This window comes from Lupinus angustifolius, chromosome LG01, assembly GCF_001865875.1.
Source record: "Lupinus angustifolius cultivar Tanjil chromosome LG01, LupAngTanjil_v1.0, whole genome shotgun sequence".
Classification (NCBI taxonomy): domain Eukaryota; kingdom Viridiplantae; phylum Streptophyta; class Magnoliopsida; order Fabales; family Fabaceae; genus Lupinus; species Lupinus angustifolius.
In genome coordinates this window covers 11,091,721-11,107,000 of record NC_032009.1, presented here as the reverse complement: position 1 = coordinate 11,107,000, position 15,280 = coordinate 11,091,721, and the positions used below count along the sequence as shown (strand labels likewise).

Here is a 15,280-nt window from a genome sequence, read left to right as displayed (position 1 = left end):
GCAAGACCTATACTAGAAAACAGATTAAATCTTATATATGATCTTGTGCTTTTCGTACTTAAAGCTCTTCAACCATTTTCCTCTTTTATTGATATTTGTGTATTCATCAAAACCTAGCCAAAGAAAGGAGATGATCTTCTTCACAAGTAATGGGATCATGAAATGTATATAAACCAAATGACTTTTATTTATGCATGATGTGCATGAAATAGACAATTTTCCTCTCTTTTTTTTATCTATGTTGTATGAATTAAAATGCAACCTATAATTTAAGTGATACATGGAATTCTAACCTCGAGCATGTACTGAAAACACGACATACATCTTAAGAAGCATTTGATTTTTTTATGCATGAATTATATGAGGGTGCAATTTTTGATATATATGATGCAAGAAAGTGCATATGATGTAGAAGGAATGCATGCAATTTTATTTTTTGAATGTATATGATTTGGAGTGCATGAGACTAACTATTAAATTCCATATTTTAAATGTTTGAAGAGATATGAAGTGATTTATTTATTATTTTTAAGACAATGCATAGAGAGAGATTTACGGTAATGAATGTAATGATATAATGAGATAATAGATTAGAATGCACAATATGATAATGTACAAAATGTAATGTTTGAACGATTTACTTTTATCTCTGATGATTTATGAATGGATGAATGAATATGTATATGAAGGTCTGAATGATGCATTTTTTTCTTTTCATATGTATGTATGCATGAATTAATAAGTCAATGAGTGATATATTTTTTTAGTACATGTATGCATGAATGAATATAAGTATATGGATATTTGAATGATATATTTTTCTTTTTGAATGTATGCATGGATGGAGTGTTTGATAATGGAAAATGCACGCCCCTTAAGATAATAGACAATTTCTTAGGGTGATTTAGCTATCATTATGAATATGAGATGTCCAGACGGGATGACAACCTTCATAATGTTCAGGATAACCTAAGACAACATGTTTCCCCAAGTTCTTACTACGATGAAAATTACAGTTAGGATTATGGATCCTACCAAGGGTACCTTTTTTGCATGTAAATGTGTTATGTTTATTGTATAGGAATACCGAAATGTAATTATATCTACACCACTCACGCTTGAACTATGGTGAGGTTACTTTATTTTAGGGACCAAAGTCCTAAATTCTGATGAGAAATAAAAATAATGAGGTATAAAAATGAAAGTGTGCTTACCATGTCCTACATGAGATGCATTAAACAAGATTTTTTTGGGAACATGTAAAAGTCATTGTCTTAGGGTAGAGTCTAGGATATATTTATAACGGACTCCTTAGGATGTTATAGACTTCTACAAGGTCCACAAATTTCATCCCTTTCTTGAAAGAAGAAAAATCCAAATATAATTGACTAGAAATGAAAGTTATGCTCCAACTCCTAACTCATAATACATGTAACAATCTGATTGGTCTATCCTACCAATACCAAAGACGATGTGAGGTCATTACTAAAAAGGCGAATGTCTCTCTTATCCTAAACTTCCTCTAATACTTGGGTATAGGACATATGTGTGTACCAAAATGCAGGTGTATCATGTTGTGTGTGCTAGGAAGCATAAAAACATGACTTTTTTTATTAAAAAATGGAGTGAATATATAGAAAGGATTAAATGAAATATATTAATTAAAAGAAATTAAACGAGGTAAAGGATCATGATCTATGCGATCAACGATTCTAGGCCCGAATCTTTAAAAAGACTTTCCAATGGAGTCGCTAGCTGTCACAACCCGGCTTTTGGTTAACACTAGTTACCAACTTAAAAGGTGGAAAAGGGAAATTACACGCTCTTCCAAATAATTTGGAGTCACCAATAAGTTTTTACATGTAAAACACATGAAACCTTCTTTATGTCGAATTTCCAAAAGCGTTTGTCTAATAACTGTAGCTATAGACTCAGAAGTCGATTGTAGAACATAAAAGGTGTTAACACCTCATTCCCTCGTACTAAGGTGATACCTTGACTAGTTGGATGAATTATTGTATACCATATACTTGTTTGATTATCTCTTATTTATCTACTTACAAAGGATAGTTCTTTAATTTTGTGTATGACAATATTTTATCTTTATGTTAGATATTCCTATGTGCAATAGGGAATCAAGAGTACATACTTCTTGGTATAAAACGAGAGCGTATCTTCTGTCTCAAGATATGTACTACTCCATGTACCATTTCATTCTCATTGTTTAGAAAATATAAACTTAATTTATATTTAATTAATGTTTTAATTTTCTAACAATAACAAACAAGTAGTACATGGAAAGATACAAACTTTAAGATAGAAACTCCGTATAAAACGTTTGATCAGTTGGATATATTTTAATTGTTTTAAAGAACAAAAACGATATATCATGACGGTTCAAATGATGAGTATAGGAGAAAAAATGAATATTCACGTCCATTTCTCTATCCTTAATATGATTATTATCGTTAGTGTTGTTATTAGCTCAAATGTTTTATACTTATTACCTTTTTTTTTTGCTATTATTAACAAACATATTGTAATATATAATGAACGTTCAAAATGATAAGAAGAAAACACAGTAAAATCACGACATTTCCTTTATTTTTGAATGATTTATCCTTTATTTGAATATTATTTTTTTAATATTTATTAGACATTAGAAGCCATAAAAAACATTGTTTTAATATCATTAGAAATGTTTTTACTAAAAACTACAACAATAAATTATATAATTATATTTTTACAGATATATTTTTACTTTATTATTACTTTTTAATATGGTAAAATTATTTATATTTTTATTTATAATATTTATTTTAACTAATTTATTAAATAGTGTAATATTTATGCATTGTCAATATAAAGATTTATATATTATAGGAAGTTCATCAGTGTGTATAATGGTGATTAAAAATAAATGATGGATAATGAACCAATTGTATAAAATTCTTACATGGTTAATGTATATATTTTTTCTTTATTAAAATATTTACTTTACTCTCTCAACACTAGTTTGAATTCTAACATTATCTATAAAACATTTAATATTTATAATATATTTATTTTTGTGAACAAATTCTATTTTATGATTTTCAATAAGCAAGAGAAGATTAGTTTGAGAGATTAACTTCAATATTTTATTTTTGATGTCGTTAGTCATTCGATTTGAAGAACATCTCAATCATCTTTGAATTAAGTGTAGCTTTTACAAAAATTGGGAAGATGAATTCATAATACTTGTTTGATCAAGTTATTTGTCTTATCTTAGCTATTCTAATTTTACAACTACTACAAAAAATATTTTTTTAGCAATAAACACAATCAAAACAAGATTATATAGTGAGATGAAAAATGATTTCTTGTAACAACATAGTGGTTTATATTGGGAAGAAAATATCATTATCTTTTACTCTAATTCAATGTGTGATGAATATAAGTGAACAAAAAATGACACTTTAAATGAAAGTACATTTTTATTTAATATATTTAGTTGTTAATTGACGTTATTTATAATTTATGTATTATTTTGAAACTTTCAAACATATATATATATATATATATATATTATTATTATTGTTACACAATTAAATTTAATTATAAATTATAATTAAATATTATTGTCCCCTCTAAACTTTATATTAGGATCCGCCATTGTGTACCAATTTGGTCGATAGAAAAGTAAAAGTCGAAACTAGTACTCAAATATTGTGAAGTTGAGTTAAAATAGTTTCTGTCAATGGTCATAAAAATGCTAAAAAAAAACTATTTAACTCACATTTGATATTTTATAAGGTCCATTTTTTATTTTTCAAATTTCCAGGATCTAAATTGATACACACAGAAAATTAGAAGGACCAAAGTGATATTTGCTCTATTTAATTTTTTAAAATAACTGATCATATTCATTATCAGATAGGTTTTCTTAAAATTAATAATATTTATTATCTAGTATGATTTATTTTTAAAGTAAATGATAATATATTATCCAATATGATTTATTTAAGATAACCAATGAACTTGCAGAAAGTTTTTTTGGTTCTTTTTCACTTTATTATAAATGGTGAGACAAAATTACGCATTGATAGCTATGATTTTATGGGGAGCACAATAATTAATTTCAAATCCTTTCTCACTTATAAGAATAATAAGAATTAGTAATTCTAATTGCAGACCATAATACATGATGATGTGGTCATACTATTAGTTGTGGTGATCATTGTAATTGTATGTGACACCGAATTATAATGATATAGTTGTATCAAACAACATTTTGACCATAACAGACCACATTGGACTACATCAAATTTAAAAATTATTTTTTTAACATAATAAAATTCACACCACAATAACCACAATCCAAATTGCAACAGCCACAATTCTAACCACCGCAGCTATGACTGTAAATAAATAGTTGACAAAATCAAGATCTTACATAAGATCGGAAGGAGTAGATGAAAACGTAAATCATGTGATCGTAACACGGATCGTAAGATTCTACCATTGATTTTTTTATAGATATACATATATACAAAATAATAAAAACTTCAACTTTCTCTATTGCTATAAATAACAAAATTAACAAGTAGAACTTCATAAACCTTAAACTTCAACATCAAAATATATGCATATTAAAGTAACACCACACATATATAAGGAAGCAAATATGTTGAGAAACATGGCTAGTGTTTAGAGATGTATACAGTATGTATAAAGCAAAAAGAGAGCACAACAAAAAGAGAGAGAATAAAAAACATCTACACATAGTATATTTTGTTCAAAGAAAAGACAATGAGCATAATTTTTTTCAAAGAAAAGAAAACAGTGAGCATGAGTTTCCCCCTCTATATGGGTTTCGAAGATTGAGATTTTACAATTTGGGGCTTTTGCCATAAAACATAAACTCGTAAGATCTTGGCGATTTTACGATCCTACGATCTTCCCCGACAATCTTACCAGGAGTGGTGACATCGCATTCAAATTGGGCACGTGACTCGGTAGCTTTTGAAAACTCATAAGATCTACCGATTCTACGAGTTAAATCGAGAGTTTAACTACTATAACTGCAATCGCAATCACAATTTAAAACACTGATAAGAATCTAGTTAGACCATGTCATTCCTCAACTAAACCACTTAATATTTACATTCCATCATATGCACACTATATCATACAAAAAAGAATAATTAAAATGATAATACACCTCATCAAATGAGCCTAACCCGACATTGGACGTTTCCCTCTACGATCTATTTCTAAAGTATCAGTAGCTGAGTTTCTTCCTGTTGCAGAGTTTGTTCTTGTCGCAGTAGTAGTAACAGTGGTGGTATAATTGTTGCTTGAATCAGAAGTAACCGAGGTATCGGCTATCGAAGACATTGCAGACTGTCTGCGGTGTCTTCTATATCTGGAACCAGGCATCCCTGGCCTTGTTGGTTCATCCATGTGGCCAGGTTTCTTAGACAGCATCACCACCACGCGCCGCATGTTCGGGCGTAACTGTGGATCGCCTTGGGTGCATAGCAGACCCAGCTGAATGCACATTGTTACTTGTTCAGGTTCCATTGAAGATGCTAATGTGGAATCTACAATGTCTAAGCTCTTTCCTTTCTTGTACTGCTTGTATGCCTATAACGACAATAAAGAGAAAATAGACACAAAAGCAACTTTAGGAATGTGTCACATGTGACATGATAATTAACTAAAATCTTTGTTAAAAAAATCTATTCCTTTTCTTAGTGGGAATAATAACCCGAGAAAAGAGAAAATAGACATAAACCAACTTTAGGAATGTGTCACAGAATGACTAACTGTGTTAAAACAATCCCCAGGTCCTTGTGTTGTGAATACATGTGAAATTTTCAATATATAAGTGGAACTCCTTATCAGTAGAAAATTACGTCTTCGATTTTGAAGCATAGTTATTAGAACCACACCAATTATTACAATTAAAAAAGACAAAGACCAATTTAACCTACCAGACAAAACACTGATATCTCATCCATTAGCTACTGGGCCTTGAAGGCTTATCAAGTCGATAAAATCTGATGATCCAAATAAATCAAGGGCGGATTTATTTTAGAAAAATAAATATAATTAAATGATAAATTTAAAATAATTATTCTACTCAGATGGCTATTTTTTGGACCTAATAAACCTGAGTTTTTTTACCCTTATTAAATTAGCCCCACTTCTATCTAGTCTGTTTTTTTACATTCCCCAATGTAAATTTATAAAAATAATAATTTGGAATTATTATTTTTACCCTTATTAATTTATTATAAGATATGACTTAACTTTTCAGTTAGAGATTATAGACTCAATGTAGTAGCTTGACTTAATTTTAAGTGCAATTTGATCATGCAAGCATGAGATAATGGTTCAGTCATGTTGATTGTGGGGCCGAGGTTGCTTTTAATTTTATCAATAAATCAGAGTCACCATTAATTAACTAATCAAGGGTTCCAGTGACATTTCCTACAGATTTTAATAAGAAATAAATGGTACTAGTAAAATTTAAAAAAATTGCATTATTTATGCAAAAATATTTATTTTAAATTCTCGAATAATGTCTAAACAAATATCTTAAGATTGAAAAGATCTTGTTTTTCTTGTCAAATAAAAAGAACTAAAAGAGACACAAATATGATAACATGTATTTTATAAATATTGACCCGAGACAATTTTTACTCATTTTCCCGTAACTTAGATGCTTATGATACAGTGTCTATTGAGGATGCTGCACAAGTTTAGGTGACTTTTAGAAAAATTACCAATTTGGTATATGTTTTAAACTACCGGCTTTGAAGTTGTAATTAATTTTTTTTTCTCCCCTAAATTGGCAATGAAGAGTTTTTTGTTTTTTAATTTTTTCGCTCTCTCCTCCCTAAATCGGTAATGAGGGACAGTATATTAATTTTATCATTATATGTAAAATTTTAATTAACAAAAGTGATTCAAATTTTTTTCATAACTAACAAAAATTGCACGTATGATATTAACATCATGTCCAGAGATATTGGTGGTGACTAATTTTGTGACCACCTATTATTAATTTTTGTTAGTTAGTAAAATAATTTGAATCACTTTTGTTAATTAAAAATTTACATATAATGATAAAATTAATATATCGTCTTCACTCATTACCGATTTAGGGGGAGAGAGGAAAATAAAAATAAAAAACATACAACATAAAACCCCTCATTGCCTATTCAGGTGGAGAGATAAAAAAATTAAAATATTTAAACCCCATTACCAATTTAGGGGAAGAAAAAATTTAAAAAACAAAAGACCCCACTGCGATTTAGGGAGAGAGAGAAAAAAATTAAAATATATAACTCCCCCGGTTGCCGATTTTGGGGGAGAGAAAAAAAACTGAAATCGGCAACTTAGAAATCGATTATTTAAAATATATACCAAACTGATAATTTTTCTAAAAGGTGTACCAAAGATTGTAATTGTTTGGTCAAGGTGCACCATGCAAGTAAAAACTACAACACCTATTAATTAATTAATTGAACAAATAATGTGTCAAAATTTCAAAAAAAAAGGTCAAAAAACGCTAATGTTTTGATTAAAATAAATAATGAGAGTAGTTTCTTTGTTGTTTCCTTTTAGCTTTCAGATATACCCAACACAAAAAACCCAAAGTAAAAAACATAAAATATTAATATTCGTACCCAATCAAGTAGACTCTGCGCATCCACATCCAAGTTAAACGCTGAGTTTCGTTGCCCAGTGATCAACTCCAACACCACGACTCCATAGCTAAACACGTCTGCCTTCACAGACAGATTCCCGTGCATCACATACTCCGGAGCCATATATCCACTGCATAATATATTATATAAAGTCTTCAACTATTTTTAGCTTCATCAAAGTTATGAGTAAAACTTAAGTAAAAATGTCAATAAGTTATGAGCAAAAGATGAATTTGGTTTCTTAAATTTACATTATTATCAATTAATTTTGCTCTTGAAATAAAAAAAGGTTAATTAGATCCCTATATTACACATCGTCAATCAATTTTGCCTTTGAAAAAATAAGGCACTAATCAATATTTAGTCTATTACATTTTAGTATGATACTTACCATGAGTAATCAAAATCCCGATCAAATTACTGTGTACACTCTAGTACTAACTTGATCATTGTTTTTATAAGTTGGAGACTAGCTTGATCATCATTTTTACCATTTGGGGACTACCTTGATAAACATTTTAAACATTCAGGATCAAAAAATATCATTTTAGAGTATGGGGGTCGAAATTATTTTATACCATATTCATATGTGAGCAAAAAAAATTGAAATTGATTTGGTATGATGCAACTCAAATGCGGTCCAATGGAGTTGCATTGCAGCCCGATGAGATAACATCATTATGATTTGGTGTCACACAATTGTAGTGTAATGCGGTTATAACGGTTATTATAACAAATAGAGATTATCAATCCCAAAGTCTATCCCCATTCTATGTCCCCAACAAATCATTTTTTAGCAAGTAATATGAAAATATAACTTTTTATATTTTTTATTTATGACAATTTTTAATTGGCCAAGGACGGGGAATGTCTTCGGGCAAACTTTGGAATAAGTGATCTCTATTCCACTACAACCGCAATATTACAGCCACAATGAGCAATTTGAATCATTTGACCAAATTAACAGATTAGTTGAGAAACCAAATTGATCAATATTTTCAAAGTCAGATACCAAAATGAAGGTTTACCCAATAAATTAATCTTGATGATTATTATTTTTATCCTATTTGGAGGAAGAGAAGTGAAGGGGTTGAATTACTTGGTTCCAGCAACACGTGTATTGACTTGGCTTTGATCTTCCGGGAAGAGACGAGCCATGCCAAAGTCAGCAATCTTAGGTGACCACTTGTCATCAAGTAAGATGTTACTTGCCTTTATGTCTCGATGGATGATGCAATCATGTGAGTCCTCATGGAGATAAAGCAACCCCTTTGCCATCCCTGTGATTATTCCATACCTACGTTTCCAATCAAGTTCCTCTTTCCTCTCGGATTCTACATCGATATTAAGGTACTGTTATAACAACAGTTACAGGATTTTAAGATCAATAGTTATAAAATGCTATCAACAAAAACTTGTAGTAGATAAGTTGTAAATATAATATGTATACACTGACAGTAGAAAGATTTATACATAATCAATGTATCATTCACCATTTTTTTTGTATTACTTTTATTTAAAAATTAATAATAATTAAAAATTAATAATAAATAATGCAATAATAATATAAAAAACTCTTATGCTATATATAAGAAACTTTCTCTATAATTAGATGGTGACAAATGTATATATGCAAAGGGGTGTGTGGATGTTGTAATATCTTTCTATTAATTGTGTTGGTAACATTATAACCTTTCAGTTCAATTAGTCAAATCACGGTACATGAGGTGCGGCTGATCTTGGAATTGTACTCTATCCCCCTCCCCTTGAAAAACAAATTACAAATAAAAATATTTGTTTGTCCAAAAAATTATGCTGATATCTGTTGGTTGTTGGTTTTTGATTGTGAAATATATTGGATATATGAAACATTTGAAGATTGCTTATAAGAGATAAGCTATTTGGAATGTGCCCCAAGGACAATAAGAGATTTGTGGCAGGGGACGCACACCACGAGACCACCACACATGTGCTGCTGCTTCCTACCGTTGGGCTCGGTTTGGGCTTAGGCCATGTTGTATATTAGAGTTATCTTTGATCAGGTCACGATCACACACAATTCACAACAAATAAATTTTCATTTGGTTACGGATAATCTCGATCTACTTTATCTTAATATGGCTGTTCATTTTCGTATAAGCTCGTGTTTTCGACAGCTGATTATTGTGGACATTTGGGATCTCAAGTAATAAATAGAGACTCTCTCACTTTAGGAAAGACACATAAGTTGAGACACAATTCATTGGCTTCTTTCTCCCTCCAATTCTCTACGGAAACATTTATGGTCCTTTTCTTTTCCTGGTACTGGTAGTAGTCGGACAGGTTGCATTACCCATATTAGTGACCGGCATTTTTATAGATGAGCATACAAATTTAGTCCTTTTGTTTGTCAAGCTCCCAAAAATTTCTATTGGGCATATAGGCATCCCACATGCAAAATGTTTTAAAAAAAGAAGTAAAATTCAAATAAATTATAATATAATGTAATTTAATTATTCAAAAAATTATGATGTAATGTGATTTGTTTAACTTCATATAACATATCAAAGTTTTTTTAATATTCTATCTTTAACTTCTTTATTTAATTTCTTTTTATTTTATTTTATGGATTTTTTTTAAATATTTATCAATGCCTACCGACACGCAAGCCTATTAGCCTATTCTAAAATTGGAAGGGCATGAGAATTTTCCCAAAAATGATTGGCGGACAGAATTGCATCCACTTTTGATTTGCGGGCACTGACTAAACACGTCAAGCGACCCATTTTGCAAGCATTTTGCTGGCGCGCTACAGTGAGCATTTGGTAAAATGAGTTGAATGATTTTATCATGGGGATGTTGTGTTTTTTTGGTACAACCAAAATGAAAGGAAAGAACTAAAGCGCAAAGGAAGCATCCAAGTCAAGAAGTTGAGAACACTCAGCTGGAGTCGAAGACCAAAGCGAGAAGATGGTAGAGGAGTGAGACTCTTTCTTAGCAAATCCGCCAACCACCTTGTTAGTCTCTCTAACATCAAATGTAACCACCACTACCCAGTCACGGGACAACCAAGCACGCACCTTAGAGACAATGGTGGAGATATTATGAACGCAGATATGAAACTCATCTGAGAGAATCTGGATAGCCTCAAGACAATCACTCTCAAGAATGAGAGTCCTCACACCTACATGTCAGGCCATTTGCAAACCCCGATCCATAGCCAACAATTCAACAAGGATAGGAGAACCTTCTCCAAAGTTGCCAGAAAACCCCGATATCCACATACCTGTATGATCACGAAGGACACCGCCACCTCCCATGATTTTTGAAACACCAATACAGCTGCCATCGACATTAAGCTTTACCTGACCTTCCACCGGGAAACACCAATGAAAGGATGAGGGTTCATTAGCTAGCACATTACTACTCCCTAAATGACTCCAATCCCAGAAGTCATGATGAATGTAATCAACAATAATATGAATATCCCAAGGAATATTACCAAGAATAGAATTATTTCTCCATCTCTAGGCCCACCAAACACCAGCAAGAAAAAAAAGGCTATTAGGATAGTTAGAGTTGTCCAAAATCTAGCCACGAAATGACTGAGACACCCAGAATGAAGGTGAAGTCCACCCAATTCTAGATCATAAAAGCTTCGACTCAGGAGAGGCCGTTGTGTTTAATAGTTTGTTTGTACAATTTTCTCTAGTACTAGTGTCCCACAAAATGTCTTAAAAAATACGGCCTAGTCGCAACAATGTTTTGGGTGCTTTTTAATTTGTTTCAAAGAGTAATATTATCTCTTACTAAACTTATTTTGACTTATCACATTTTTATTAGGATTAATGGCTATTCCACGAGGACAAATAAATAAGGAAAATAATTTAGACTTCGGAAGTTTCCATTATCCGTCCTAGAAAGGAGAAGCGTGGTACAAACTAAAATATTTTTTGGGGGTGCTAAGCCTCCACGCTACTTTTTAATAATCAATTAACGCACGTGCTTAAAAGGAGAAAATGGTAGGATGGTTCATCTAACAGATGTCATCATGGCTTTGCCAAGATGGGTTATAGGAGGAGTTTGGTATTGAACATTTCTTGTCTCCCCGAGGCATGTAATGGATCCAATTAATAAATAATTGTACTGTATACATGAAAGTCAAGGTCTTAACTGCATTAATTTATTAACAAGGCGATAGTCTAATGATATATGAATTCCTATATAGACCAAAAGGTCAAAAAATCAATTTTTGGGAACGACACTTATTGGAAGGAATATTTTCACACTCCGAGAGAAATTAGTTCCTTACACAAATGGTGAGAGATACTCTTAGTTTTTTATCTACAAAGGTTAGTATGTAGTATTTGTTATAGGTGAGACTCGAACCCTCAACTTTGTTCATTTTTAATTTGTTTTGAAAGAGACTCAAACTTACAACGTCATTCACTCTACTCCTTAAACCCTTCATCCTAATCATCGAATCACCTTACTCCCGATATACCTTTGGTTATATCATAAAAAAGTGTATCTCTCCCTACATTATAAATTAATTTTAGATTTGAAGAAAGGTAAATATGGATGGCTACAGGTACACGATGTTAGAATTGAAAAAACTCATATCTGTGCAATAAAAAACTGCTTAAAGGTGGAGGGAAAGCGTCAGAAAAGAGTGGTTGGAACATCAAAGATTTCAGACAAGGAATGGTAGGTGGACAGGAAAATAACCACCCCATTTACATTTTCACACCATCTTTATGCCCATTAATAATGTATAACTTTGTGTCTTTGTTTGGTTAACAAGATAGTAATCACTATCAATCGTGTTCACTTCCTGCAAACCAACCAACACGGATGATTAATCACAATTTTTTACATCACTAATTGATATAAAAAATGGTGTGAAGATGTGAGAAAACCAGTACTTATAAGAAAACAACATATTCCGTAGTCAGTGAACCAAATTGAAATTTTGGTTGAAAAGGAACCCGATCACATCCTTGTGGCAAAAAAGATAGACAAAGAAATTATACTCTTATCTTAAGTCTATGGAGTTTGAATAAGTTTCACTTCTTATAAATAATTATCATCAATTCAAGTACCATAAGCCAAATCTTTCATTTTAATCCAGCAGTTAACAACAAACAAAAAGCATGTTTTAACAACAATTCTAACCTCATCAAATTAAAATGTATGTGGATTTCACTCATGTGTGATTTAAGTAATTGAAAGGGACAAGGATAGGCATAGAAGCACTTACTGAATAGAAGCTTGTCAAGGCTCTCATGAGGCACATACTCATAAACAAGTATATTTTCTTTGCCATGAACGCAATAACCCAGCAGATTCACCACATTCCGATGCTGCACACGAGCCAACAACTTCGCCTCATTCTTGAACTCTTTCTTCCCTTGATTTGAGGTCTGTGATAACTTCTTCACTGCAATCTCTCTCCCATCATTCAGTCTCCCCTGCAAGTAAAAAAGGGTTCGAACCCAAAAAGTGAAGGACAATAAATAAATAAAGAAATCCCACAAATCAGAATAACACTAATGTGTTAGGTTTTTGGTTTACCTATAAAGCAACAAAGAAAAAAACTATATTTATATTTGTTGAACTTTCTGAATAATGGGAAAACAAATACCAGAAAAGCAATGAAATTCTAGGAATTAAAAGTGCATTTCTTTAGTCCAATCATTTATTTGAGAAAGAGAACTATCAAAATTCCAAAAATTTCATTTCCAGAAAGAATGTACTTAGACCAATTTAGAAGCTTCCATTTTTTCTGACAATTTTCATATGACCAAGAACAAAACAATTAACAAAATTGGTGATTGATTATACCTTGTACACAGGTCCAAAACCTCCCTCGCCTAGCTTATGAATTGGATTGAAATTCTTGGTGGCAGCAACCAAGGTTTCATAGGAAAATATCTTTTGTTCCTGTGCAGCCATTCTTTGTAAGTCAGCTTCATTGTTTTGTTCTGATAAACACAACAGTGGAAAAACAGAAGAAAACAACACAACCCTACTATAATCAGAAAATAATCAACAACAAAAATTCAACTAAAATTAAAAAAGGGGTTTGTTTGATTACCTCCAGTGGAACCAAATTTGAAGTGATTTATAAGACTATGAAGAAAATTATGGGGTTTGTCCATGTAGGTGTTTATGCTTCTTTAGACAATAAATAAAACAGGAATGGGCAAAGCTGTAATCTTCTTTTGTGAACAGCTATTGGGTTTATGCTGAAATGTGTTGTGAAGCAGAGAAAGCGGGAATTTTAGATGATGAAGTGAAGAGAAGAAAGTAAAGATGAATAAGAAGAAATTGAGTTTGGGTTTGTTTGGTGAGGAGAGAACAAAACGAAAACAATACAACATATATATCTGTGGAAAAAATGAAGGAGAAGCGTGTTGTTCTTGTTGACCAGGTCAAGCCTACTTGACTACACCACCAATCACATCTTTTGTTCAAGTACAAATACATAGATTTGAAAATGATAAATATTATCCTACAAATCTCTCTATAGCCTAAGAAATCATTTGTTGAAACTTTATTTATTAATAATTAATGTATAAGAGATTTGTCCCTTTCTTGTAAGAGAATTTGTAGGAAAATTTAGTATGACAATATATTATTACTAAACTTTATTATCACCTTAAGAGAGATGAATGTAATATATTAAACAAGAAAAATATGATAAATGTAATTAAGTTAAACTCTATTGGTTTATTCGTAAGTTGATTTTTGGAGGGTAGGAAAACGCATACACTTGTAGGATACCCTCAAGTTTTCATTTTCCTTTTCACTCCTCTAATAATTAACTCACAAACATACCTTAAGGAGTGTTGGTGTAATTTACTCTTAATTGATTAACACATTATACATTACCTAAGATAAATTGATCATTTGCAAATTTGAAGATACAATTTGTTTATGAATTTACTCTTCTCTTTTTATATTTAAGCATCATCTTCTTAAAATTGTTGATGCATTTTGTAACGGACTAAAATCATTTCTTATAATTTACTATGTTTTTGTTTCCCTTTATACTATGTGTCACTTATTATTCAGGGAATATTGACGAGATAATTTTTGACACATACTATTTTGTTAAGTATGATAATAATCATTTCTTACGAGGAGAAGTAAATCCAAAATTTTGTTAAATCAATTATGTTGTCTCCCCTTTACTACTTTAATAAAATTACTCCATCACATGCTCCAACAAAAAAAGTAGGACAAATTTATTAATAAGAAAAGATCAAAATTTTGTTGTTTCTTAGTATTGATAGTTTAATAATGAATGCATCATTTAGGAATGGCAACATGGCGGATTGGGGATAGGGTTTCTGTTTACCCAACTCCGAACTTGAAATCCAAAACCAAACCCAAATTAAGTGGGGTTGAGAAAATTGATATCATTCCTAAAACCATCAGATTTCGGGTAACCCAAACCTGATGAGAACCTAACCGAAACATGTATTTATATATATAGGTTCTATATATATATGTTAAATTTCTCTCTATTTTATATATGTATTTATGTGTAATTTTATATATATTAATCGGGTTCAGGACAAGTTCGGGATAGGGTA

At 31.1% G+C, this 15,280-nt stretch overlaps 1 protein-coding gene across 2 annotated transcripts; it reads right to left on the bottom strand.

Moving 5' to 3' along the window:
- Positions 5,094-14,115, bottom strand: LOC109349487 (putative cysteine-rich receptor-like protein kinase 35). 2 transcript variants are annotated; one of them, XM_019590308.1, is made up of 6 exons: positions 13,777-14,115; positions 13,524-13,678; positions 12,940-13,150; positions 8,800-9,034; positions 7,680-7,830; positions 5,094-5,628 (listed from the first exon to the last, which is right to left on the bottom strand). In XM_019590308.1, the coding sequence occupies exons 1-6, from the start codon at positions 13,838-13,840 to the stop codon at positions 5,218-5,220; spliced, it is 1,227 nt and encodes a 408-aa protein (XP_019445853.1). In that variant the 5' UTR covers positions 13,841-14,115; the 3' UTR covers positions 5,094-5,217. The 2 variants fall into 2 exon arrangements, with proteins under 2 accessions (XP_019445853.1, XP_019445860.1); XM_019590315.1 differs by having other exon boundaries at positions 13,524-13,663; positions 13,777-14,113.

What these genes read in the sequence shown, in the direction of transcription:
- LOC109349487 (XM_019590308.1), bottom strand. Translation starts at nt 13,840, where the DNA reads ATGGACAAACCCCATAATTTTCTTCATAGTCTTATAAATCACTTCAAA. An exon ending in ACACGTGTTGCTGGAACCAA is followed by an intron (nt 7,831 to 8,799) that starts GTAATTCAACCC and finishes TATATTATGCAG; the next exon opens with TGGATATATGGCTCCGGAGT. An exon ending in CGCAGAGTCTACTTGATTGG is followed by an intron (nt 5,629 to 7,679) that starts GTACGAATATTA and finishes TTGTCGTTATAG; the next exon opens with GCATACAAGCAGTACAAGAA.